The sequence below is a fragment of the Mus pahari genome, chromosome 1 (assembly GCF_900095145.1).
Source record: "Mus pahari chromosome 1, PAHARI_EIJ_v1.1, whole genome shotgun sequence".
Taxonomy (NCBI): Eukaryota; Metazoa; Chordata; class Mammalia; order Rodentia; family Muridae; genus Mus; species Mus pahari.
The window spans coordinates 157,764,419-157,790,346 of NC_034590.1; the positions used below are offsets into that span (position 1 = coordinate 157,764,419).

The 25,928-nt window shown below is 46.7% G+C and overlaps 1 protein-coding gene across 2 annotated transcripts in view; it reads left to right on the plus strand.

The window, feature by feature from the left end:
* Positions 1–25,928, plus strand: part of Sufu (SUFU negative regulator of hedgehog signaling) — a 93,060-nt gene that overhangs the window by 21,143 nt on the left and 45,989 nt on the right. For both annotated transcript variants that reach the window (XM_021192832.2, XM_021192825.2), the window contains exon 3: positions 6,498–6,634. In XM_021192832.2, the coding sequence (XP_021048491.1) occupies positions 6,498–6,634 (137 nt within the window). The remainder of the gene's footprint in view (positions 1–6,497; positions 6,635–25,928) is intronic.

Sequence of the window (25,928 nt, forward strand, 5' to 3'; positions counted from 1 at the left end):
CACTTGGTAGACCAGGCTGGCCTCGAACTCAGAAATCCGCCTGCCTCTGCCTCCCGAGTGCTGGGATTAAAGGCCTGCGCCACCAGGCCCAGCTCCCCCTTTGTTTTTTTAATATTTTAAAAAAATTATGTGTATGTCTTTATGTGAATGCACTTTGTGCATGCCTGACACCTGCAAAGGTCAGGAGAGTTCCTCTGGAACTGCAGTTGTGGGTGCTGGGGACTGAATCTGAGTCCTCGGAAAGACTAAGAAGTGCTCTTAACCGCCGAGACATCTCTCCAGCCCTGAGTACGGGTTTTTGTTTTTTTGTTTTTTTTGGGGGGGGGAGTGTTTTTGTTTTTTGTTTTTTTGTTTTTTTTTTGTTTTTTTTTGAGATAAGGTTTCTCTGTGTAGCCCTGGCTGTCCTGGAACTCGGAAATCCACCTGCCTCTGCCTCCCAAGTGCTGGGATTAAAGGCGTGCGCCACCACTGAGTACCGGTTTTTAACTTCTCCGATGGAGAGGAATCCGACTCTCCTTACTCTCACTACATTAACTCTGCAGTCGTTTCAGAATTACTAACCTCTACTAAGATAACAATAAACTGGCACCCCAGAGGTTAATCTTTGTTGTCTGTTCTTTCTTTCCCCTGAAGACACATGGCCGACAAATTGTATCCAAAGCTTACTTTGTTGCCTTCTTTTCACAGCAGTAATGGGCTCAGCTAGAGTCACTGATGGCTTCCTTTGAATATGTGAAGATACTCACACTGCTACAGTTAGAACCACAGAAAAAGTTAAAACAAACTACTCTCTCGCCTCTAGCCCTTCCCATCGGATTCACACCGGATTCACACCGCTCTTGTAGGCTTCTTGTCTCCTTTCCAGGTTATCCTTCCTGTGTGCCTTCCACATAAATGAATAGTGTTGTTTGCTTCTTTTCCCACTTAACAGTGTTGCATCAGTTCTGTTTTGTTTGGATTTTTTTTTTTTTTAAATTATAAGCTCTTTGTAGAGCCAACCTCATTTTCAACATCATCATCACTTTGAGTGTCTTGTGTATCCAGACTCATACTGGGTTCTGAGCTGCAAAGAGGATTCACTTTTCTACCTATCTTTCATGTTCACCAGTTAGACAAAGCACAAGCACTGTTATTTTTAATTTTTAAATTAGACTTCTTCATTGATATTTCTTTAAAGATTTATTTATTTATTACATGTAAGTACACTGTAGCTGTCTTCAGACACTCCAGAAGAGGGCATCAGATTTTGTTACGGATGGTTGTGAGCCACCATGTGGTTGTTGGGATTTGAACTCAGGACCTTTGGAAGAGCAGTCGGTGCTCTTAACCACTGAGCCATCTCACCAGCCCTCATTGATATTTCTTAATTTGTGAGTGTTTTGCCTGCATGAATGCATATGTGTGCTTAGTGCCCTCAGAGGTTGGGAAAAAGCACAACAGATCTGGAAATGAAGTTACAGATGGTTGTGAGCCATCATGTGGCTGCTGGGAATTGAACTCAGGTTCTCTGGAAGAGCAGCCTGTGCTCTTAACTAGCTGAGCCATCTCTCCAGCCCCACTATTAAAAAATAGAAAGGACTCGGGTGTTCTCAGATACTGACCCACCAACCAAAGAACACACACAGGCTGGACCTAGGCCTCCCTCACATACATAGCGGATGTGCAGCTTGGTCGTCATGTGGGTCCCGAGCAACTGGACCAAGGGATGTCCCTAAAGCTGTTGCCCGTCTGTGGAATCCATTCCCCTAACTGGGCTGCCTTGTCTGGCCTCAGTGGAAGAGGGTGCACTTAGCCATGCAGAGACTGGACGTGCCAGAGTGGGAGGGGTCGGGGAAGGGGCAGTGATCGGGATGTAAAGAGAATTTAAAAGAAAGATATGCTTTATTTATTCTTCAGCAGTTTCATATATGTAAACACTGTCTCTTGATCGTTTCCACCTCCAGCCCCTTTCCTCTGTCCCCCCAGGAGTCCCTAGCATACCCCCTCATCCCTTTCACGTCCTATCCTTTTAAGATTTTGGGTTTTTTGTTTTTGTTTTTGTTTTTGTTTTTTGTTTTTTCTGAGACAGGGTTTCTCTGTGTAGTCCTGGCTGTCCTGGAACTCACTGTGTAGACCAGGCTGGCCTCGAACTCAGAAATCCGCCTGCCTCTGCCTCCCAAGTGCTGGGATTAAAGGCGTGTGCCACCACTGCCCTGCAAGATTTTTGTTTTTTTAAGCATCTACTTAGTCCAATTAGTCCTGACTGTTGGTGTACTGGCTGGTCTTGTTGGTGTATTGTGCGGGCACGGTGTTGTTGTTGTTGTTGTTGTTAGTGGTGGTGGTGGTGGTTTGGTTCTTTTGGGTTTTGGGTTTTGAGCAGTTGTCTCAAGTAGCTCCCTAGGCTGGCCTCCAACTTGCTAAGAGCAGGATGACCTTCAGGGACTGGAGCCTGACTCTGGCTCCATGGTTAGGAGCTCTCACTGCCTTTGCAGAGCACCTGCATCTGTTACCTAGCCCCTCCAGCTAGCTGTCTGTAATTTCACCTCCAGGGGATCTGATGCCTCTTGCCTCCTTGGGCACTTGTGCTCATGTGTGTACAGACATTTAATTACAATTAAAAGTAAAATCTTAAGGGGCAGGGTTGCTCAGTGGTTAAAGTGTGTGTGTTATTCTTCCAGAAGATTCTGATTTGGTTCCCAGCACCCATGCTTTTGTGGTTTTTCAGCTGCCTGTAACTGTCTCAAGGGAGATCTGACACCTCCCCCTTCTGTGGTCATCTGCACTTGTATACCTGACACCTCCCCCTTCTGTGGTCATCTGCACTCGTATACATACCTGCACACAGACATACATGTATACATATCCATAATTAAAGAAAATCTTAAAAAAAAAAAAAAAAAAAAAAAAAAAAGCTGATCTTGAGCTCCTGCTTTCTACACTTTTTCTTACAGCTGCAGGTAACTTGGAACCACTTCACATAAAGGAGCTTTTAAGGAGTTTGTGGTAGTTTGAAAGTACATTTTTTTTTGGAGGTAGTAAACATGTATGTAGTTTTGTTAAGCATTGCTAAATTCCCCTCCTTAATAACTGTACTAATTGTGCTCCCGCCAGCCCTGTGAGAATTCCGATTTCCTATAACCTTACCAACAACTTGCAGCCTTGTCCTTGTTCTGCTTGCTGATCTGATAGGTGGTGGGCCCAGTGGCTAACCCACTCTCATTTACATCTCTCTCATTGGGAGTGAGGTTGAGCATTTTATCACATGCTTGTGAGGCATATACCCTCATATACGAGCTAATGGGGTCTGTTCTGACAAATGTATCACCAGGTCTGCTGTGGTTTTATGAACATTATATAGTGTGCTTACACAGACCTGTATGGTATAACCTGACAGTATGTGGCACAGCCTGTCACTCCTTGGCTACAAGCCTATATAGCATGTTAATATTCCAGACACTATGTATGGCTGTTACCACTGCAATAGTTGTGTATTAAAACCTAGGAAAATGTTGCTAGGCATGGTGGTGCACACCTTTAATCCCAGCACTTGGGAGATGAAGGCAAGCGGATCTTGTGAGTTCAGGGTAAGCCTGGTCTAGACAATGAGTTTCAAACCATTCCAAGTATGTTTAGTGTGACCCTGTCTGACAATAAATACATAAATAAGAGCTAATGAAAGTGTGGCATAAGATGTTTTTCAGCAGGGCTGATTAGGAGGCTCAGTGATAAGAGGCAATTTGAGTTCCTAACAGCCTGTGTCCACATGGAAGGAGAGAACTGTTCTTGAGATTGCTCTTTGATTGCCCCATTTGTGCCCCATGTGGTCCCTGCCACCCCCCCACACATGCACTTATACACAGCGAAGACATCTTACCCACAAAAAGCGAAAAAAACATTATGCCTGTATAAGACACTTGTGCATCCAGGACTAGAGGTTGATCTGGCTGAGTCTGGTGAGTGTCTGTGAGGCCCCGGGACACTGTGATGCACTACTGTAGACTTTATAAACACTGATACATAATTTCCAAAAACCCCTTCTTCAATAATTAATTAACATTAAATTACTCTTTTTTACTTTTTAAGCTTTTTTTTATGTATGCAGTGTGAGTATATGAGTGTGTATGAGTTGGTGAGGAGCATGTGTGTGAGAGTGTGAGTGTGAACGTGTCTCTTTCCTCTCAGATTTCATCCTAGAAGACATGAACGACAGCTGTTCCTTTGGAGTGACTCCATTCTCTGATCAGACATACCCTCTTTGGCAGAGCAGCCTTTGTGTGAAGTGGTCCAGACCAAGCCAAGCCCCTGCAGGGAACTCTAAACATTGCATGGTCTTGTTGCTTGGCTCTTATTGCCTGGACAGCCTGCTTTGAAAAGGAAATCTGACAGGCCCAGGTCACATGTTTATCCTAAGGCTAGCCATTCCAGGCTTGTGTCTTGGAGCGTTGTGGTTGTGTCCAGCCAGCCTCGTGGGTGGTAATCAAACACAGGTGGAGACCATCTGGCTGGTCTGTCCCTCCTCAGCCAAGTAAGCGCTGGCCTGCCCACCACAGAGCTGGCTTAGAAACCACCCTATGTGGAGACAGATGGTCTACACATGTGTGTGTGCATGAATGCAGTCATACATGTGTGTGCATACAGCTCTCTTCAGGGAAGAGATGTGGTGTGGGTGCAAATGGCTCAGTGACTTCTCTCTCTGCCCCATGGATTATCTCCACTGTGCAGTATGGTCTATAACGCATATGTCCCTTTAAGTCTGTTCCTCAAGTTTTTGTGGTTAGAAATCATGTATTTTCCTTGGCCCAAGATGAAAGCCCTGGAATAATAGTCTAATGCACTTTACAAAGCTGTCTCTAATTGGTGGCTGCTTGAGCTCTTCCTTTTGCCCTAGTGACCCCTCTCCCTATGTAGAGTTTTGTTTAGTTGTTGATTTTTGAGACAGAGTTGTGTAGCCCTGGGTAGCCTAGAGCCCACTGAGTTCCCTCTACCTCTCCAGTGCTAAGATGAAAGGCTGTGCACCACCATGCCCCAACCTTTTTACAGAGTCACAAAGTCAATCTCTTATAACTCTGAATTTTCACACTCTTCCAAACCTGGGGTCTCCGGGAGGCATCCTCAGTGTACATAACTATTTCCTCCGACTTTGTGTGGACGTGACCCCAACATGGCAATTCATCAAGGAAACAAATAGTGTAAATAGTATCACTTTAAGCAACTTGTAGCCTTGTCTCCAAAAATCCATATGTGTAGTCTCCAAATAGATTCTGCTTCCCACATGGTAACCAAAGAAATAAGAACACCACACACACTTCCTCTGACTGTGATGATTTCTAAGGATGCCTCTTCAGTCAGAAAGGCAGCTTCTCTCCCCGATGGTTCAAGGAAGCTGTGCCTGCCCAAGCACATAGAGCCAAAGCTGGGGCTTATGTCAGTTTCTAAGGCTTGGGGGGTTCCTTCTACCCAGTCTCCCATCCCAGCCTCTGGAATGACCTAGGAAGGATGCTTCAAGGAGTTCTAGGGCTGAGCAGCGATTCTGTCTTCAGCTTGCAAAAGGTAGGAGGAAGGTGTCAGCTGTCATTTTAGCTTATGATGTGTTTGTATGCTGGGGAATTTACATGTGTATAATCATTGTGGTTCATGTTTGTACAAGATATAATTACTCAAAATTACATGATGAACATATTTCAGTTCTTAACCCTTCTCATCCTGGCAAACTTTATGGAGCTCTTGGGGACGCCTCTCTGGACACCTCCCTCCCCTGAGTAGGTGTGGCACTCTACCAACCAGGTTCTGCTCTTGGATGACGTTGCTGCCCTGTCAGCAGTAATCTGTTTCAGGGACTTCCTGAGACTCAGGGCTCCTGAGTGCTTCCTAACAAAAGAGGCAGGCATTCCTGTCTCGTGCTTACAGTCACCCTGAGGGGTGTGGCCACAGAAGCTGTAACCACCCCCCCCCATCCTGTTGCTGTTCTGCTTGGGATTCAGTGACTGAGGGTGCTCATGAGGGGTATCGAGGGGTGCTCCATGACCTTGGGATGGGAGGGCCTTCTTGGTATTTCATTCTGCCTTGGGACCTGATTCAAGTGCTCATTCAGGAAGCCAGTCAGTGCAGCTAAGAGTCCTGGTGCACTGGAGTCATGGTATCCCCAAAGGTAGGATGGAAGAGGGCTATGTCTTCACAGAGCACACAGCTATCTCGTTGGATCACAGGATATGTATCCTTAGCAAATTCAGCAGGTGCATACTAACAGTTTGAATAAGTGAGGAACATACGGGAGATTTTCAGTATATCTGGAAGCCATAATTAAAAAAAAAAAAAAAATCAGCAGTGTAAGAGTTTGGCCGGGCTGACGTCACACATGTACACCTCAGCTCACTAGAGGGCAAAGAGGGCTTTGGAGAGGCTTCCTCGTCCGGGATTTCCATTGAGTTTGTTTTGCATTTGCATGTGGGGACACCACATAAAGCCTTTGTGGAGCTTTGTCCTATGGTAGTTAAACCAAAAATGTTTATCCCTTTCAGGTTTACAGGAGCAGACGGACCAAGTGGATTTGGCTTTGAGTTGACATTTCGTCTGAAGAGAGAAACTGGAGAGTCTGCCCCACCAACATGGCCAGCAGAGCTGATGCAGGGCCTAGCCCGATATGTCTTCCAGTCAGGTAATAGGCCAGAGGTTTGTGTGCTCGTTCTGTGCCTATCAGCTTGGTGGGCTTCGGTATATTCTGATGACTACAGAGCCCTTTTGTGAGTGGAAAACTATGTGGACCTTAGCAGACAGATTATGTCAGTGTCCCAATACCCTGAGGCTTTGTTGCTGTCCGTCATCACTAACCTGTCCGCTGTTCCCAGTGGCCTGGTTGTCTCTGTGGGTGTTTCCGGGCCTCAAGCACACAGACTAATCTTGGCTCAGTCTGGAGGAATAGTAGACTGGGGCTTGTACCCTTCCCTCACAGGGCAGAGGGGATGCTAAAATAAGAACTTAGAATTAGATAATTCGAATGCCCTCCAAGAGATTGTCCTTTGCTCCCACTGCCCGCTGGGGACTGCTGCAGTGGATCTTGGGTAAGGCCTTTGTGCTGGGAATGTTGTTCTTTCTTAGGTCACTCTGCCAGAACCCCCAGCCTGTGTAGGCTTCAGAGCTCCTGAATATTTTCTGTGGCTAATGTTCAGGGAGTTGAGAGTACTTCTGTGACCTAGATTCTGTTTCTTTGATTTGATATGTAGTCGGCTTCCTCTCGCCCTTCCCATCCTACCTAGGGTGTGTGTGTGTGTGTGTGTGTGTGTGTGTGACGGGGGGTGTGTGTGAGAGAGAGCAAGTCTGAGTCCCCCCCAGTAAGGCCCCCAGGGTCCGGGGGGGGGGGAGGGAGGGCGGGAGGATTTTGACAGGGATTGAATAGAACCTGGGCCTTATACATAAAGGCACGTGCTCTGACACTGACCATATCCAGCCGGCATATTTTTAATTTTGAGCAGTGTCTTATTAAGTTGTTCATGCTGACCTTGAACTCATTCTTTAGCCTGATTATATAGACTTGTGCCACCAGGTCTAACTTTGAAAATAGATTTTTCTTTGATATAGATTTTGATATGCTATTGGAATGGCTCTAACGAGGAGGCAACTTCTTGCTTGTAGAAACAGGTAGTTCAGCCACTGTTTGATAGTATAGTGACTAGTTTGATAGTGACTAGTTTGATAGTGACTAGTTTGATAGTGACTAGGTTGATAGTGACTAGGTTGATAGTGACTAGGTTGATAGTGACTAGGTTGATAGTGACTAGTTTGATAGTGACTAGGTTGATAGTGACTAGCGTGCCTGCTTAGGGAGACAGAGATCTGAGGAATGTAAAGTAGATGCTGTAACACTGCAGTCATTTCTAATGCGAAGTCATTTTGAAGTTACAATGCACATCAGTGGAAAATAGGATCTTATTTGCAAATACACATTCGCATTCAGATGAAATTTCACTCTGCACTCCCCCTCCCACCCCCCAGGGCCTTTTCTTTTGACACAGAGTCTTGATATATAGCCCAAGCTGTTCAAATCCTCTTTAACTGATTAAAAAGGTGGTGGTTTCCAACACTTAGGAGGCAGAGACAGGCAGATCTCTGAGTTCGAGACCAGCTTGGTCTGCAGAGAGAGTTCCAGCACAGCCAGGGCTACACAGAGAAAACAAAAAAAATGAAAAAAACTATCTTTGAGAGAGGGGGTAGGGATTAGCCTGAGAAATAAAAACCTCAGCAGATGTCACCATGATCCCCCAAAGGGTCAAGCACAGCATCACTACTTACAGAGCATTCCTGTGTGTCTGTACACTGCAGAGGCAAGTGTGAGAACCAGCTGAATAGCACTGTTCCTGGATCCAAGCGTGAGTTCCAGCCAAATATGGCCACACTGTGGGACATTCTACAGTACAGCCTCCTGGATTCTTGTACCTAGTAGGACTGTCTAAGATTTACAGACACATGGTGGGTCTCAGACAATGTTTGATCCTTGATGGCTATTTGTGGACAACTGGGGAAATGTGACTATTGACTGTATGTCAGGTGCTAGCATCCTGCTGCTATGATGTTAGTTCCTCATGTGGCTGTCATATTGTCATTATACAGGGTGATGCCTTTTGTTCTTGGGAGACAAAGGCTGAAGTGTCTATGGATAAAATGATACTAAGTGATTCAGCAAGAAAGTAAGATGTGTTGAGAGAAAGAAAGCAAGGACAACATGTCATTAATGAATTAAGGAGGACAGTATCTGATATTCATTTTATTCCTTCTAACTTCCCTATAGGATTAGAAATATTTGCATTAAAATTTGTGGCGCTTTTTAAAATTTTTTATGGTTTTAGGGCTTTATTGTAGAAAGGCAGAGAGAAAGAGAGAAGGTAGAAAGAGGGAGACTGGCCATGGCCACGTGGAGAGAGGGGTAAGGGAGGGAGAGAAGGCGAACTTGAGATGAGAAAGGTGAGAGCTTAAGAGCAAATTTGTGGCTCTTAAGCGTGTGTCGATCAATACGTGTGTGCTCTAAGTCTCTTCTGCAGCAGGGGCTCCTCTTCTAGCATCTCCAGTGTAACTGGTTAGTTGTGCCTGCAGCAGGGGCCCCTCTTCCAGCATCTCCAGTGTGACTGGTTAGTTATGCCTGCAGATGGCAGTGGGCGCTTCAGAACGACAGGGTGACTCACCCGACCTGTAATGCCCAACATTCTAGTTTCTAGATTTTCATGATACCATTGTACTATTTAAGGAATAGGTAAATCGGGTCGTGTAGATCACACCTGTAATCCTGGTATCAAGGAGGCAAAGGCTGGGAGTCTCTGAGTTGAAGGCCAGCCTGGGCTATATGGTGAGACTCTACCGCAAAACAAAATAAAATAAAACAGAAAAAAAGCCCAACCAAATAAATAGTTAAACAAGACTACTTTAAGTTCTTTTTTGGAACTTGACAGAGAATAATAGTAAGTTACTGAACCACAGGATTGTGAGGAGGAGGAAGATCCAGTGGTCCCAGATTTTAGGCTAAGGCCTAAATGGAGGTGAGGATAATGGCTGAATTGTCAGTTTACCTCATGTGCCTCGTGCAAGGGTAGACACCCTGGTTTTGCTTTATATCATGCTTACAGACACGATCTCTCTATGTAAACCAGGCTGATGTTGTACTTGGTATTCTCTTCCTGCGGTAATTTCCTGAGTCCTAGGCCACTATGCTCAGGTTAAGTCCTTTTTTTTTTTTTTTTTTTTTCTATGCTGGGGATGGAGCACAGGTTTGTATCAGCCTTATAGTTGCAGAAAACAAGATTGAGGTTAGTAACTCATTCAAGATCACAGATCTCATAGTGTAAAGGCAGGAGCTGAGCCCACATAATGAAATGCACTTTACCCCAGTGTTGTAGTAATAGGAGCTGTGCAGACATCTGGTCTACCTGATGCCACAGGCTGTATAATGAGAAATTTGAAAACCATCCATGTGGATAAATGCTGCTTGTACACATGGTTACTCACTCAGTGTTAACTAACACTAATGCTCAATAGGTAACAGTCTGAAGTTCTTGGAAAATGGAGCATAGTTAAAAAAGGAAAGCTGTTCATAAAATCTCCAGAATCTTCTTTCATACAGCTTTTATGTTTTAAAACTTTGTTTGTTTATTTGTTTGTTTGTTTTCCAAGACAGGGTTTCTCTGTGTAGCCCCGGCTGTCCTGGAACTCACTCTGTAGACCAGGCTGGCCTCGAACTCAGAAATCCGCCTGCCTCTGCCTCCCAAGTGCTGGGATTAAAGGCGTGCACCACCATGCCCGGCTATGTTTTAAAACTTTTATGTGTGTCTTCAGCGCCACGTGTGTGGGTGCACATGTGTGTAGTGCACTTGTGTGTAGGTACACATGTATGTTGAGATAGGAGAACAGCCTTGGCTGTAGATCCCCAGGAGCTATCTGCCATATATGTGAAGACTTACTATTGTATGCGTATGTGTAACTGCCTACATGTATGTGCACCAGATGTGTGCCTAATGCCGTCAAAGGCCAGAAGGCATCAGATGTCATAGAACTGGAGTGACAGGCCTACTGTAGGTACTAGAAACCAAATCTGAGTCCTATGTAAGAACACCCAAGTGCTTGTAACTGCGAAGCCATTTCTACAACCCACACTTTAGTTTTTGAGTCAGCGTCTCTTGTGGCTTACAGAGGCTTCCCCAGCCTCCAAGCCAAAATCTGCCTGCCTCCTCCCCCAAGTGACAGGATCACAGATGTGTGCAACCGCATCCAGCTTTTTCTTTTAACTTTTTATTCATGAAAATCTGTGAACAAAGTGCACATATAACTGTATGTGGAATGTTGCAGGATATTTGATCACACTGTGAACCCAAAGATTGTGTTATTTACTGGAAAAACAAAACAAAACAAAAAACCAACCCTGTTTCTAGTTGTGGTATGGCACAGCCCTTAGCACACACCTTTAATCCCAAACAGTGAAGGTAAAGTTAGTTTGTAGAAGGAAACACCATGCTTGAAAGTGAAAGGCTATTTGAGGGGCAGATGAAGTGACAAATCAGAGAAAGGTTTGACAGAATAGGGTCTGCCCTACTCTCATGAAGAGAGAGGAAAGGAGGCTACTTAGGAAAGAACAGCACAGAGAGGGAGGAGGAGGCAGCTTCACCGGGGGAGTTGTACAGAGACAGTGGCAGAGAGGACAAGCTGGACACAGGCGATGACAGAATGAGTCAGAGAAGGAGAAGGAGCCAGAAGATGAGAACAAATTGCCAGAGTTAGTCTGAGGCTAAGGCAGAGCAAAAAAGTTAGAGGCCAAGAGAGAAGCCAGTTTGAATCAGTTGGCTTGGACAGGAGTTTGAGCCAGAACAGCTGAGTTGAACCAGCCAAGAGGTCAGAAAGAGCAAGGGCGAGCTGATTCAGCAGTAAATCTCAGGTTGAAACATTCTAGGCCTAGAAGCCTAGACGCTTAGGCCTAAGCTAGCAGACTGAGGCAGTAATCCTCAGAGACGACAATTACTTCAGTCAATAAGAAAAACTTTTACAGCCGGGCGTGGTGGCACACGCCTTTAATCCCAGCACTCGGGAGGCAGAGGCAGGTGGGTTTCTGAGTTCGAGGCCAGCCTGGTCTACAAAGTGAATTCCAGGACAGCCGGGGTTATACAGAGAAACACTGTCTCGAAAAAAAAATTACATAGAGTGATGAATTTTCATAAACTGAATAGGCCCACATATCCAACACCCAAATGGAGAAATAAGCTAGTTCTCCAGAAACCTTGGGCTCATCACTGGTCTGCCTGACAGCCCCACACCCTTTCCTTCCTTTGGTCATCTGCCATTATTTTTACTTGATCTTACTTGGTCTTCAAGACTGTATGGATCGGAAAGAAAGGGGTGGGGGAGGAGGGAGGGAGAAAGAGAAAGAGAAAGAAGAAAGAAAGACTATGAACAAAAGAAAGAAAGAAAGAAGAAAAGGAAGAAAGAAGAAAAGGAAGGAAGGAAGGAAGGAAGGAAGGAAGGAAGGAAGGAAGGAAGGAAGGACTGTAATGGATCAAGCAGTTTGTGAAGTTGTGTGGTTTGATTGCTTGCTGGTTTGTTTGGTAATGTCTTGGTTTCTGTACTGTCTTGCCCTGTNGAAAGAAGAAAAGGAAGGAAGGAAGGAAGGAAGGAAGGAAGGAAGGAAGGAAGGAAGGAAGGAAGGAAGGAAGGAAAGACTGTAATGGATCAAGCAGTTTGTGAAGTTGTGTGGTTTGATTGCTTGCTGGTTTGTTTGGTAATGTCTTGGTTTCTGTACTGTCTTGCCCTGTGGTAGAGAGCCAGCAGTAGTAATGCAAATACAGTTACTGTTTTGTAGATAGCGTTATATTCATCCAAAACCAAGCTTGGATCAGTGGTCGGTCTGGTGGGCTTTTTGATTCATCTTTATTTTGCTTTTGTTTTTTGAGACACAGGGTCTCACTACATGCTTATGCCTCCTAGGTTCTGGGATCAACGGTGTATACCATCATGCCTGGCTGTTCCTTGATTTTATGTAGTTGATTTAGGTACTTTCCTTGTGTCTTAGTCAGGGTTTCTATTCCTGCACAAACATCATGACCAAGAAGCAAGTTGGGTAGGAAAGGGTGTATTCAGCTTACACATCCACATTGCTGTTCATCACCAAAGGAAGTCAGGCCTGGAATTCACACAAAGCAGGAACTTGGAGATGATTGCAGAGGCCATGGAGGGATGTTACTTACTGGCTTGCTTCTCCTGGCTTGCTCAGCCTGCTTTCTTATAGAACCCAGGACCACCAGCCCAGAGATGGCACCACCCACAATGGGCTGGGCCCTCCCCTCTTGATCACTAATTAAGAAAATGCCTTACAGCTGGATCTCTTTTCTCTGTGATAACTCCAGCAGTGTCAAGTTGACACACAAAACCAGCCAGTACACCTTGGAAGCCATGTTCTAAACATAATAGATTCTGTGTAGCTTAGTGGGGCCATATAGTAAATTTTGACTAAGGTGCGGAATCTCTATAGTCTGATTGATTGTCCTTTAGATTGGATTTAGGCTTATCAGACTCTCGGAGTGGATTATGCTCACTGATAATGGATCCCCTCCTTGTGGCTTGTAGCTGTCACTAACCCCTGTGTGGTTACACTCCATCAGGGTCAATATAATTGTATATATAGAACATGTATATTCTTTGCTTGGTGTGTGCACAGGTACACCTTCCATGTATAAATGGTCTTGCCTTTTTCTTCTGTCCACTCTAAACCCATTAGCTTCATACAGAGCCCTCTACCCTCTTCAGTTTCGTGTGAGGGCATGCTGAGTAGTGTAGTCACAAATGAGTGTTAAGACCCGCTTTTCCAGATCCAAACACGAGGCCAGTGGTGAGCAGGGGAAAGAGGATGAACTCTGGTGGGCGCTGAGTGCGGGGTAGCAGTGTCCACACAGAGCCACCAGACCACAGCAGAGAGCCCCTGAAGTTGGCTCTGCAGAGTGTCAAGTGGGCCTCAGCTCTGACCAGCCCCCTGGGGGGTTGCTGAGAGGTAGGAAGCTAAGGTGAGGCTGTGGAGCTGGTCTTGTTCCACACCTCCAGTCCTACTCCCAGGCTCCAGGTTTGCAGACCGACAGGTGGGCAGGCGTGCGGGCGGGCAGGTGGCTGACTGCTTTCCTCCTGGCACTTGTATGTCAGCCCTGCAGAGCCAGTGTTCCAGTTGGCTCTGCTTGTGTCACTTAACCACCACTGTTGCGGCATGAGGTCAGGTACAGTCCTGGGTCCCCCTCAGATCCCCCTCACCCTTCCTTCCAACCACAGAGAGTGGGGAGAGGGCCCTTAAGCAAAGGGTAACTATTGGCAGGGAAAGAGTGGGTGTGGCTCTGGCTAGCAGGACCAGTTGTTCACCAGGCGGTAGAGACAAGAGGGACTGGAACCTCCCGGGCTGTCTGGCAAGAGAGCAAACTGTTTTGGTTTTTTGTTTTTTAAGATTTATTTATTTATTATATGTAAGTACACTGTAGCTGTCTTCGGACACACCAGAAGAGGGAGTCAAATCTCCTTACCATCATGTGGTTGCTGGGATTTGAATTCAGGACCTTCAGAAGAGCAGTCGGGTGCTCTTGCTGAGCCATCTCACCGGCCCGAGAGCAAACTGTTACAAAGCAAGGCCAGCCACACATTGGTTTCCTGTGCTCATGCCCAGTTCCCTTCCTGTTTCTGTCTGTCTGTCTGTTTTTTCTCTGTGTAATCCTGACTGTCCTAAAACTAGTTCTGTAGACCAGGCTAACCCTGAACTCAGAGAACCTCCTGCCTCTGCCTCCCGAGTGCTGGATTTAAAGGTGTGCCACCACTGCCTGGCGCCTTCCTGCTTTCTCTCTGTTGTATTTGCTGCTTCTCTTGCTGCTGTGACTAATACCTGACAGGAGCAGCTAAAGAGAGGAGTGGGTCGTTTGACTGAAGGGTCACAGAGATGTAAACTATGAGGAAGAAAGATGTAGCAGGAACACGTGAAGTCTTCTTGTTCACAAAACGTAGGCTAGAACCAGAGGCTGGCTTAACCTTAAAGGCTTGTTCCTAGCGTCTCACTGCTGCCCACTGGGGACTAAGTGGTCAACACAGATGCCCCATGGGATTGTTTCACTTTCAGGTAGCATCAGAAGATGTTGTGACAAAGTTAGGAACCCCTCACCAGAATCATAGCACCATGCTGTGTGGAGCCTCCAGCTATCAGAAACACAAGCATAATCAACTTCTTTGCATTATAGGTGGACCAGCCTCAGGTATTTATCTATAGCAACACATAGAGAAGAAGGCATCAGGGGTCAAAGGAACTTTGCATACTGGTCAGGACCTGGGACAGTACAAAAATATCATGAGGAAAGAAAATGTTCCAACTGTAGGACAGGCAGCTGCCGATTCACCTGCAGATTTAGAATCCAGTCTAGCCCCTGGCAGAGCCCTCTGGAAGGTTTTTAACTTTTTGGTCAGCTAATTCTTTCTCATCAGATGGCTATTGACAGCTCCTCTTCCCCACCCTCTGGGTTTCATTAGGAGGAAGCCCCACCAGCTCTGGCTCTGCTTTAGAGTCCACTGGAGAGGGCATCTGCACTCAGTTCTGCCCTTGGCTGGTCCTAACCACAAGTTCCAGGCCAGTTTGACTTGAGTTATTAGGAGAAGCACGGTCCCAACCCTTGCAATCAACACAGAGGAAGGCCCAGTGCCCTGGCCTGGCTGCTCTGTAATGGCAACCTCATGACAGTTCAGACTGAAATAGGGAGACAGGGTGATTGCAGCAGGGACCTTTTCCTGAGCCTCCAGATGGGAGCAACCGACCTGTTGAACTGTCTGTGGTACTGACAGACTGGCAGCACAGAATTGGTTCTTAAACATTTCTTTCTTTCTTTTTTTCTTTTTCTTTCTTTCTTTCTTTCTTTTCTTTTTCTTTTTCTTTTTTTTTTTTTTTTTCTGTTTATAAAAGAAAGTGTAGCAGTCAGGCATGACAGGCTCATACTTGCACTTCAGAGAGGAAGGCAAAGAATCAGGATCATCCTTAGCTACATAGTGAGTTCAACGCCAGACTCTGCTACCTAAAGAGTAAAAACAAACACATAAATAAACTAAATAGTAGTTCATTTTAAAACTCAAATAGACATGCCTTCAGAATTCTCTAGGCTCAGGCGCTTCAGCATGTGCCTCCAAGAACATCTGAGGAGCCAGCCCGGCTTTTCGGGAGGGAGGGGCTGCTGGAAAAGAGCATTTTTCTCTTCTGCATTATTTTACTTGTGCGCCTGATGCACACTGGGGGTCTACTGATGCTGGGGAAGCCGAAGTGAAAGAAACAGAACCCTGTCCCAAGATGGAGACAGCGCTGGAAGAAGCTAAGGAGAACTGGATTCTGTAGGCCACTGAGGGGGGAAGCAAGGGGCTCCGGAAACGTGAAAGCCGTGGCAGCGTTTAGATCTCAGGGTCGGCAAAGGACAGACTGGAGGCAAGAGGGAAGAGAAAACCATTTTTGGCAGAGAGAAACAGTATGTGTGAGCCCTGGAGGAGGGAAAGAGCCTTCCTCAGCCAGCTAAGGGAGAGGAACGGCCAGGCTGCCCGGGTGGCTGGAGGTGCAGCCTGGATGGGAAAGTGCCGGGCCTTGAGGCAAGTCAGGACTGTGTCTGGAACTGATTCTAAGGGCAGTGGAAAGCTACAAATGCCTCTTAAGGAGGGGCAGGGGGTGGGGGGGAGCTTGGAGAATGCAAACTTTGTTCCTTTTAGTAAGACGTGCTTGGACTAGAGGTGCCTGCATTTTGATCTCTCTCTCTCTCTCTCTCTCTCTGTGTGTGTGTGTGTGTGTGTGTGTGTGTGTGTGTTTCACTATGTTGTTTGTATGATGAGCATGGAGGCCAGAAGAGGGTGTCAGATCCTCCAGAATTGGAGTTACATATGGTAACTGAGCTGCCATGTAAGTGCTGGGAACTAAACCTAGGCCCTCTGGAAGAGCAACAAGTACTCTTTTAACCGGGAGACCATCGCCTCACCAGCCCCTTACCTACATTTTGAGAGCGGTTCCTCGCCAGAAGAAGGTGCTGAGGTTATGCAAGGTTAGAGCCCAGTCATCACGTACAGATTTCATGTTCTGCCATCCTAGTCCCTGAGAGCCTTAGCTCAGAAAATCCTTCCCCCAAACTCTAACCACCGAGGCTTGCAGCCTTCTCTTTCTCCAGCTCTTGTGGTCCTTGTCCAGTCCACCTACCAAGGGGAGTCAGGCTCTGAGTCCTCCTGCCTTCCCCACCCCTAACAAACACACAGGTGAACTCCCAGCCCGCCCAGGTAAGGCATTGCTCTGCCACAGCTCTCTAAGGCTCCACATGACTATGGCGTTGCTATCTGTGCCTTGGTGACTTTCTGCGAGGAGATGCTTCGTCTCACCCAGCTTGGCTAAGCTGCCCTTGCTGCCCCCGCCAGCTAACCAAAGCCAAACGGAGCCGTCTGCTTCCATTAGCATCATCTTTCTTCCTCCTGGTCTTTTTGATTTTCCTGACATTTTCTTTCCCTTTGGCTGATTTATCCTCTTCTCTGGTTGCTATGGATCTGTAAAATATTTCCCCTTTCATCTGTTAGTAATACTGACCAACTGCAAGTCAAAACACTTTCTCCGCATTTCCCAAGACTTTAGATTAATAGCTGAAAAATTGCATTCCTGCCGTAGAAGGAAAACGGGTCAGTCCTTAGAAATGAGTGGGTGCTCCAAAATCCAAGTGGCTTAGCCTGAGCTAATAAAGCTAAGCGTTCTTAAAGACAGCTGAGAGCAGAGGTTGGCAGTTAGGGCCCACAGGCCATATTCTGATGCCCACCTGCTTTACACGGAGACTGCACTGGGATGCTTGTGCCCACTGCCTGCCATGCTCACGCTACAACAGCAGAATTAAATGGCTGAGGGCCGGGTACAGCTCCTGTTCCACATGTGAGGGCCTGGGCTCAATCCTCAAACTCCAGAAGAGCAAAACAAACAGACATTACATGGCCTATGAAATCCACAAAGACTTAGTATCTGGCCATCTCAAAAGCCTAACTTTTCACTTGGAAAAATGTCTCCCACCTCTGCACTTGAGTATTGTTCAGAGTCTGAAGTTGCAGAAGCTCTGAGAATGGAATTGCCTTAACTGCCTTCAGTATCCCAGCCAGAGATCATTTGTAGTCTAGTGCTGCCCTGAGGGGATGGGGGGGGGTGGGGGGACATATCTCCTGCTGAGCTGCTACGGGGACTGGGGCAAATTCTTTTGGCTTCCTGGGTCTGTATCCTGCCTGCAGACCTCCTTGAGCCTCTTGGAGCTTTAATACAAAGCGGCTATTTAACAGACACTCAGCTGAGATAGTTCACCCCTAGGCTTGGTCTCTCATCGCTTCTCCCCCTGTGGAGTCTTAATTGCTTAGCTTTCAAGCTGAATGTGACTCCTTTGTTTATGTCACCTGCATTTTAGGGATGCTCCCTGCAGGGGGCACTGTGAGCCACCAGCAAGAAGACAGCACAGCTGGAGAGTTGGGGTAATGGAGACAGACTTCTAACCACTCAGAAGGCTTATCACACATCTGATTGATTGATTGATTGATTGATTTACATCCCAAACGCTGCTCCCTTCCAGAGTCTGCCCATCTCCCCTCCCCGTCTCCATCACACACTTGTTAATGTCTGTCTTAGCTGGAGCACTTTAGTTTCCCAAACATAACTTTATCCTTGTTTTGCTACAGCTAAAATCCCAGGTGATACTGGAAACATGAAAAGTGAGTCAGAGGACAGTGGGGAGAAGAGGGAGGCAGGAAGAAGAGGGCAGCCGGGAGAGCAGCTTTCTCTGTGCAGCCCTGCCTGCCCTGGACTCAATTGTGTAGACCAGGTTGGCCTCAAACTCACAGATCTATCTACCTTTAATCCCAGGTGCTGGGGATAAAGGCATGTACATGTTGTTATAATTGCTATTAATAACTCTTTTAGTTCTTTTTTTTTTTTTTTAAGATTTATTTATTTATTATATGTGAGTACACTGTAGCTGTCTTCAGACACTCCAGAAGAGGGCGTCAGATCTTGTTACGGATGGTTGTGAGCCACCATGTGGTTGCTGGGATTTGAAATCCGGACCTTCGGAAGAACAGTCAGGTGCTCTTACCCACTGAGCCATCTCACCAGCCCCAACTCTTTTAGTTCTTAATGTGACCAGGCCAGCCCTTCAGGAATCAAGACAAAGTCCTATAGATTTATTTATTCAGCTTTAGCACAATTATTGGACAGTTACTTACCCCCAAACTAGTTTTCTACCCTCGCCTGGCAGTTTCCCAGCTGCACTCTCCCAGTACCAGAGCCTACTGGGTCTTCTCTCCTCATCAGTCTGCCCTCATGGTACACTTCTCTTGCATGTGCTCCCGGTCCATCCCGCCCTGCTCTCTACCTTTCCCCTTCTTCTCTCATTTTCCTTCTCTCTCCTTGTGGCCCCTACCCGCAGGCTGGTAACCAAAGCCCTACCCACCTTTATTCTCTCCAGTAATGGACTGTAGCGACTTTTATTTAACCAATCAGAGAAAACATACGCCACCATGCCCGGCCACATTTTTAAAAAAGAAAATGTCTGGAGCAAGCGGGGCTGGCTAGAGCGAGTGGGGTGTACCAGAGCAAGCAGAGGTCCTAAAATTCGATTCCTAACAACCACATGAAGGCTCACAACCATCTGTACAGCTATAGTGTACTCACATACATAAAATAAATACATAGATCTTTAAAAAAAGAAAATGTGATCTGGGCAGTGGTGGCACATAGCACTCGGGTAGTAGAGGCAGGCAGATCTCTGAGTTTGAGGACAGCCTGGTCTAAAGAGTGAGTTCTAGGACAGCCGGGGCTACACAGAGAAACCTGCCCTCTCCACTGTCCTCTGACTCACTTTTAACATGTGCACACACGCACACACACACGCACACACACATACACACACACATACACACACGTGTGCGCACGCACACACATACACACAAACGCACGCGCACACACACACATACATACACACACACATACATACGTAATTGTTTTTTTTAAAGCAGACAGCAGAGGGCTGGAGAGATGGCTCAGCAGTTAAGAGCACCGACTGCTCTTCCAAAGGTCCTGAGTTCAAATCCCAGCATACAGCATGATGACTCACAACCATCTGTAATGAGCTCTGACGCCCTCTTCTGGAGTGTCTGAAGACAGCTACAGTGTACTTACATATAATAAATAAATACGTCTTTAAGAAAAAAGCGGGCAGCAGAGAGAGCTGGATCTACGGGAGAAGAGACTCTTAGCTGCTGACCTCTGACATCCCTGCCTGGGCAGCCTTGAAGTTGAAGGCTACCTGTTTAATTCAAACAAAACACAAGCATTGTGTAGCACCCAGCCTGAGGCAGCCTCTGTCTGATTGTCACCCTCTGAGCATGTTTCTGGACAGAAACTAGTTGGACAGTTTTACAAGGTGCTGTATGAGACAAACACATTCTATATCCATTGTCATCTTTGTGAAATTTTTGATGGTTTTTATTTTTGAGACAGTGTATCACTGTGTAGCTAAGACTGACCTGACAGTCACTATGGAACCCAGACTGGCCTCAAATTCATAGCAGCCCCCATGCCTCGGTCTCCAAAGTCCTGGGATTACAGCTATGCATCACACTGACCAGATTGAAGTCTTGGGAGTAGGTAAATTCGGCTCAGTAGCAATGTTTGTGACAGCCAGTGTATTGTGTTCCCTTGCATGGACGTACCATGGCAGACTCCCTTTATGAACTTCCAGGTTTTCTTCAGCTCACCCTCACACCCTCAGTTCAAATAATGTTCAAGGATCCTGTGTGTGCAACTTGCAGCCATGTCTCCTTAGCTGAGGACAAATTCCTAAAGTGAGTTGCGAGATCATGCAGTCTGCACATTTACAGTTTGGGGCCTCTGCCCAGCTGCCCTCTAAGAAGGAACGCAAAGTCTCGGTGTGGCTGGGACTGCGGCTGCACCCTCCCCTGCCAGAAGCACCAAGGAAGATGCTCGATCGCTTTAAAAGTCCTCAGAAGTCACAGGACTTCCCAAGGAAGATGCTCAATCACTTTAAAAGTCCTCAGAAGTCACGGGACTTCCAAGTCTTAGCACTTCAAACCTACCTCGATTTCAGTATCAAGAATGTTCTCCTAGGCTAGAGACAGACTCAGCAGAGCCTGGGCCTCAGCAAACCCTGCTTTAGCCTTAGCCTTAGCCTTAGCCTTAGCCTTAGCCTTAGCCTTAGCCTTAGCCTTAGCCTTAGCAAGGAGTCTGCTCAAAGCCCCAAAATACTATCACCAGTAACCATTACTGCCTCTTCCTTCAGTCAGGTCAAATAGACTTGCTTATGCGTCCTCTTCTTTCCTTTATCTGGAACAGCAGTACGGAAACTAGGGTCTGGACTTTACCTCTGCACCTTCATTTGCATGCTGTCTCTGACCAACAGCCCCTCCTAGGTGCCACTCTCTTTTTCTATTTTAAATTTACTTATATCAGACACTTCCCCCTTCCTGCCCCCTCCCACCTTCTCCTCTGAGAGGGTGGGCACCTTCCTATATATCCCCCCACCCTGGTACACCAAGGCTCTGCCAGGGTAGGTGCATCCTCTCTCACTGAGGCCAGACAAGGCAGCCCTTTTGGGGAGCCGATACCACAGTCTGGCTACAGCTTTAAGGCGAGCCTCCAATCCAGTTGTTGAGGGACCTAGGTGCCAGTTTCTACATAGCAGATTAGCAGTGAATGCAGAGAGCTGCTTTCAGACTGACCCGCCTCTGAGCTGTGCAGTGGGTGAGGAATGCTAGAGGTGAGGAAGCCAGGGACATCTGTGGCAGTGCTGAGCTGTGACTCTGACCCACAGCAGGCGCTCAGGGCTCTTTGCCGGCTTGCCATATGGCAAAGGAGCTGCTGTTTCCCCTGTACTTTCTTTTTCCTATTAATGGAATTTAACTAGAAAACTCTTAGCTATTTATCAGGGCCTAGAAATGTTTCCTAACGTGACAGGCCTTAGGAAGCAGTGAGTAGGTTCATCGACTCAGAAACTGCCCTGGCAAAGCTTGGACAGTGTCCTGTGAGTTAAGCAGTTTGTGTATGGACTTGGCTGATTTGGGTACTTGAATGAATGACCCAAAGGCTATTTTATTTTCTGGGATTTTATTTATCTTGCTTTATTCTGACAGGTCTCTGTGTAGTGAAGACTGACCTGAAACCCTCTATGTAGCCCAGGATGTACCTGAACTCATAATCCTATTGTTTCAACTTCTTGACTGCTGGAGTTAGAAGTGTGTGCTACCACACCCAGCATACTGCTATCATCTCTCCAGCCCCAGGACTAGTATTTTTAGTACATAGGCTAAACATCTGGTAAATGAAATCAGCAGGGTTTTCCTGGGAATGGCCCTAGGCTGTGGCCACAGAAAAGCTGAGCTCTTTTAGCAGTGGGAGAATGCTCTCTCTCTCTCTCTCTCTCTCTCTCTCTCTCTCTGCCTACCAAGTGCGTCGATTAAAGGTGTGGTCCACCATGCCCTGATCGAGTGAAAGGTATTTGAAAATTTCCTAGGGGCACAGCTCTGTATCTCTCATGGTTAGATTTCTGATCTTTTCCAACTCCTATTGATGTAAAAACAAAAACAAAACAAACAAACAAAAACTAGAAAAAGGGCCTCAACAATCTCTCTGCATCACCTTCCAGGTCACAGGCTTGCCGCTCCCTTCATTTCTCCTCCTGACTACGTGATATGTGTGTGGTCATTCCTCCTTTTGGAGTCTTAAACCTCATTTAGCCAAATTAATGCCAGGAACTCCACTCCAGTGAACTTTTCAAGTTTCAGGATTTTCAAAAGGTGGTCCAGGGGCTGGGGGAGGGACAGCTTCTACCACTGGGCCAGGTGAAGAACTTCATGACCGGTCCTACCTACAGCAGCTCAGCCATGGAGGACCTGGCCTGTTAGCTACAAAGGATCCCACTGACCATGCATATAGAAAGTCTGTGCACACACAGCGTGTTTGCTCGTTTTCTTTGTACTTCTTAAAGAATGGCTCTACCCTAGCCCTTTTCTGGTAGAGTCTGTTTGGAAGCCCTGCAGTAAGGCTGTGTGTGTGCACATGTGCAGAAAGGCAGGGGTGCAAGTTTATACAACAGAAGCTCCAAAGCTCCGGAGTGTCACATCTTTTCCTCTCCCTAGGAGAAGGTTAAGTGTTAGAAAGAGAATTAATTACCCAGAACAAACTTTGATTTTGCTCCTGCAAGCTGTGTGCACATCCTCCATTCAGCTGCTTTCTTGGTTTCTGAGTGAGCCTTGCTGTAGGAAAGAGCTCTTGGCTGTGGGTTAGGGATTGGGGTGTGTGTATGTGTGCGTGCGTGCCTGTGTGACAGTGGCGGTGGGGGTGGGGAGACTCAGGCAGAGCCGTGCTCCTGCTGAAGTGCTCACTCACAGCTGTATTTGACCCCTTTGAGGGAAAGGGCAGGACTGGTCTTCCTCAGCAGGAAGGGAGTCTGCTGTCCCCTTTGGATGGGTTAGCGCTGTCAGAGAGAGGTGGAGGCTGACTGGACAGGTGGTCTTAGGACACTGGACCACGGCATAGTACCCCTTAATAGCAGTGCTAGGTTCACCCCGCGCCCAAATGAGGTTAGCATTGCATGGGTGTGTTAGGGCTGCAGAGTAGGGAAATGCCCCTGCCTAAGCTTTCAAAATCTGGGTGAACTTAGGGAGAGATGTAGTAGGAGAAGTTAGAGAACCCATTCAGGGATGTGTGGACTTGGCAGAGCCAAGAGGATTGGCTTTGAACTTTACTCCCTGCACTGCCTCAGCCAGGCCTGGTAAAAGCAGCAACCTCTGGGGAAGCAGGTTGCTTGTCCTAACCTATACATGGCTGCCCCTGTTGGACTTCAGCACATGTAAGGAGTGGGGTGTGTGTGTGTGAGTGTATGTGTGTGAGTGTGTGTATGTGTGTGGTGTGTGAGTATGGGGGCGTGTGTATGTGTGTGGTGTGTGAGTGTGTGTATAGTGTGTGAGTGTGAGTGTGTATGTGAGAGTATGTGAGTGTATGTGCGTGAGTGTGTATATATGTGTGTGAGTGAGTGTGTGTGTATGTGTGTGAGTGTGTGTGTATGTATGTGTGAGTATGTATGTGAGTGTGTGAGTGTATGTGTGAGTGTGTATGTGTGAGTGTGCCACAGCACACATGGAGGTCAGAGAACAACTTGGGGGGTATTGCTTTTTCTTCTACCATGTAGGTTTACTGGGCTTGCCGGCCCCTAAATCATATTTTTTGCTTGTTACTGACTGTCCCTTGAAGGCCTGTGATCACCATCCTAGGGTGCTCACAACAGTCCTGGGAGAGAAGAACATTTGCTTCAGCCACACAGCCCCAAAGAACATTATCTTTCCCTCCGACTCTAAGCACCTTACTTCTAAGGGCTGATGGGGGCAGAGCCTTACTTTTTCCTCCTTGTAGACCAGTGTGACTGTACTATTACATAGGATGCGGGCAGTTAGCCCATCATGTCACAGGGTTAGGGTGAATTAGAAACCCTTGGAGAATGTATTCACTTTTCTTCAGTGTCTCAATGGCAGGGCTAATTATTTTTTCAAACAATAGCTGTTTCCTGAAACCTATTTTCCTAGACTTTGCTAATCTATTATATTCTGGCCAGTCAGGCTTCAGAACACTGTAACTAAAGCTGGACTCTGGGTAGGTGGGGATGGGAAACGCCAATCTGAGGTGCCTGTGAGAGTTTCTACACTCATTCAGCACTAGGTTTGCAAGTATGTACACATGTGTACATACATACACACAAACATGTATGCATAAACACGTAAAGTACACACACACACAGTAGTCAGTGAGGAATGTTCACGTGGATTCATGAGCCCTTTCAACCAGGGCAGGACACCGATGGCAATGGCTTTCTTTCGGCATTGAGAGAGGGCCGAGGTCTTGGCAGTTGGCAGTGTTCTTTCATGTAACCTGAGGGCTCACCAGAAGCAAGGAAGGGATGAAAAGCCATTTCCCAGCCCCTACTAGGAATGGCCTTTTACAGACCAGGCCTGACCCCAGGGATTCCCAGTCCCTCTTGGTGAGGAGGCTTAGGGAACCAGAGGGAGTAAGGGCCTCTAGCCCCTGGCCGCACAGCTGGGCCTCCAACCATGGCTTTATTAGCATTTGAAAACAGATCTGAAGGGCCAGAGCTTCCTGGAGCAGCTCTGGGCCTAGCACTGAGACCTGTGGTGGCTTCCCCCAGAGTAGGGCCTAGAGTCCAGGGCATAAAGACCAGGCTGGACTCAAGAATGAGCCCTTTGTGGCTTTGTCCTTAGCTTGAAAACTGTGACCAAGCCTCTTGCATTGTTAAGAAAGACTATTTTTTGGCCACTACAGGCCATGCCGATCTCTGGAAAGTTCTGTTAGTGTGTCCTGCTCTTTAAACATTGATTGCAGAGTGGGGCTTTCTGTTGTCTCCTCTTAATTCAGCAATGCTGTCTGCAGTCTTGACCACACACGTGCTCAGAGGAGGGTGTGTCTCTGACCCTAGAGCAGCTGCAACCTGAGACTCTGCTCCAGTCTCTTCTTTACTTCCTAATTAAGGCTGAGCACAGTGCTATGTGATCGATCTTATTTAAGCAGGCTGGGTTTGCAACCACTTGTTTTTAAATCGGAGTCAGCAGTAGTTGATGAAAGCCATAGCTTTAAACTTTTCCTACCTGGTCGAGTCTAAAGCCTTGCCTGGTTTGTAGTGGTTCCTACAGCTGAGCCTTGGGACAAGCCTGCAGGGTCCGGCCATCTGTTTCGTAAATCAGGAGCAACAGTGCCACTTACTGGACTCTTCCTATCACTACAGGCTCAGCGACTGCCTCATTTTCTGGCAAGTACACATTGACTGATGGAGTATCTGTGGTATTTCAGCATGTGGCAGTGGTGTGCTAAGTACAGACCAAGAACCGAGCTTAGTGGTCACTGGGGATTGAACTCAGAACCTCTGGAAGAGCAGTCAGTGCACTTAATCACTGAACCATCTCCCCAGCCCCTAGTTTGTTTGTTTGTTTGTCTGTTTGAATACGTTTGTTGGGGTGGAAATGTTTGGTAGAATACATGGCTAATGTGTATGTCCTGTGTTCCATCCCCAGCACTGAAGAAAAAGTAGATTGTAGTAAAATTAGATTTGTTTAGGGGCTGAAGTGCAGGCTTAGCTGTTATAAGCACTTGCTGCTCTTGCAGAAGTTCCCAGTGTGGTTTCCAGCACCAGTGTGGCGCTTAAAACTGTCTATAACTCCAGTTCTGGGGGGATCTAGCATACTCTTCCGCTCTTCTAGGGCACTGAATACATATGGCTCCTATACAATCATGCAGGCAAAAAGTCAGGTCAAAAATTAAAACTTTTTTTTTTTTTTTTTTTTTTTTTTTTTTTTTTTTTAATAGCAGTTCATGCATAATTTAAATTTAAAATTCAAAATACCTTAGA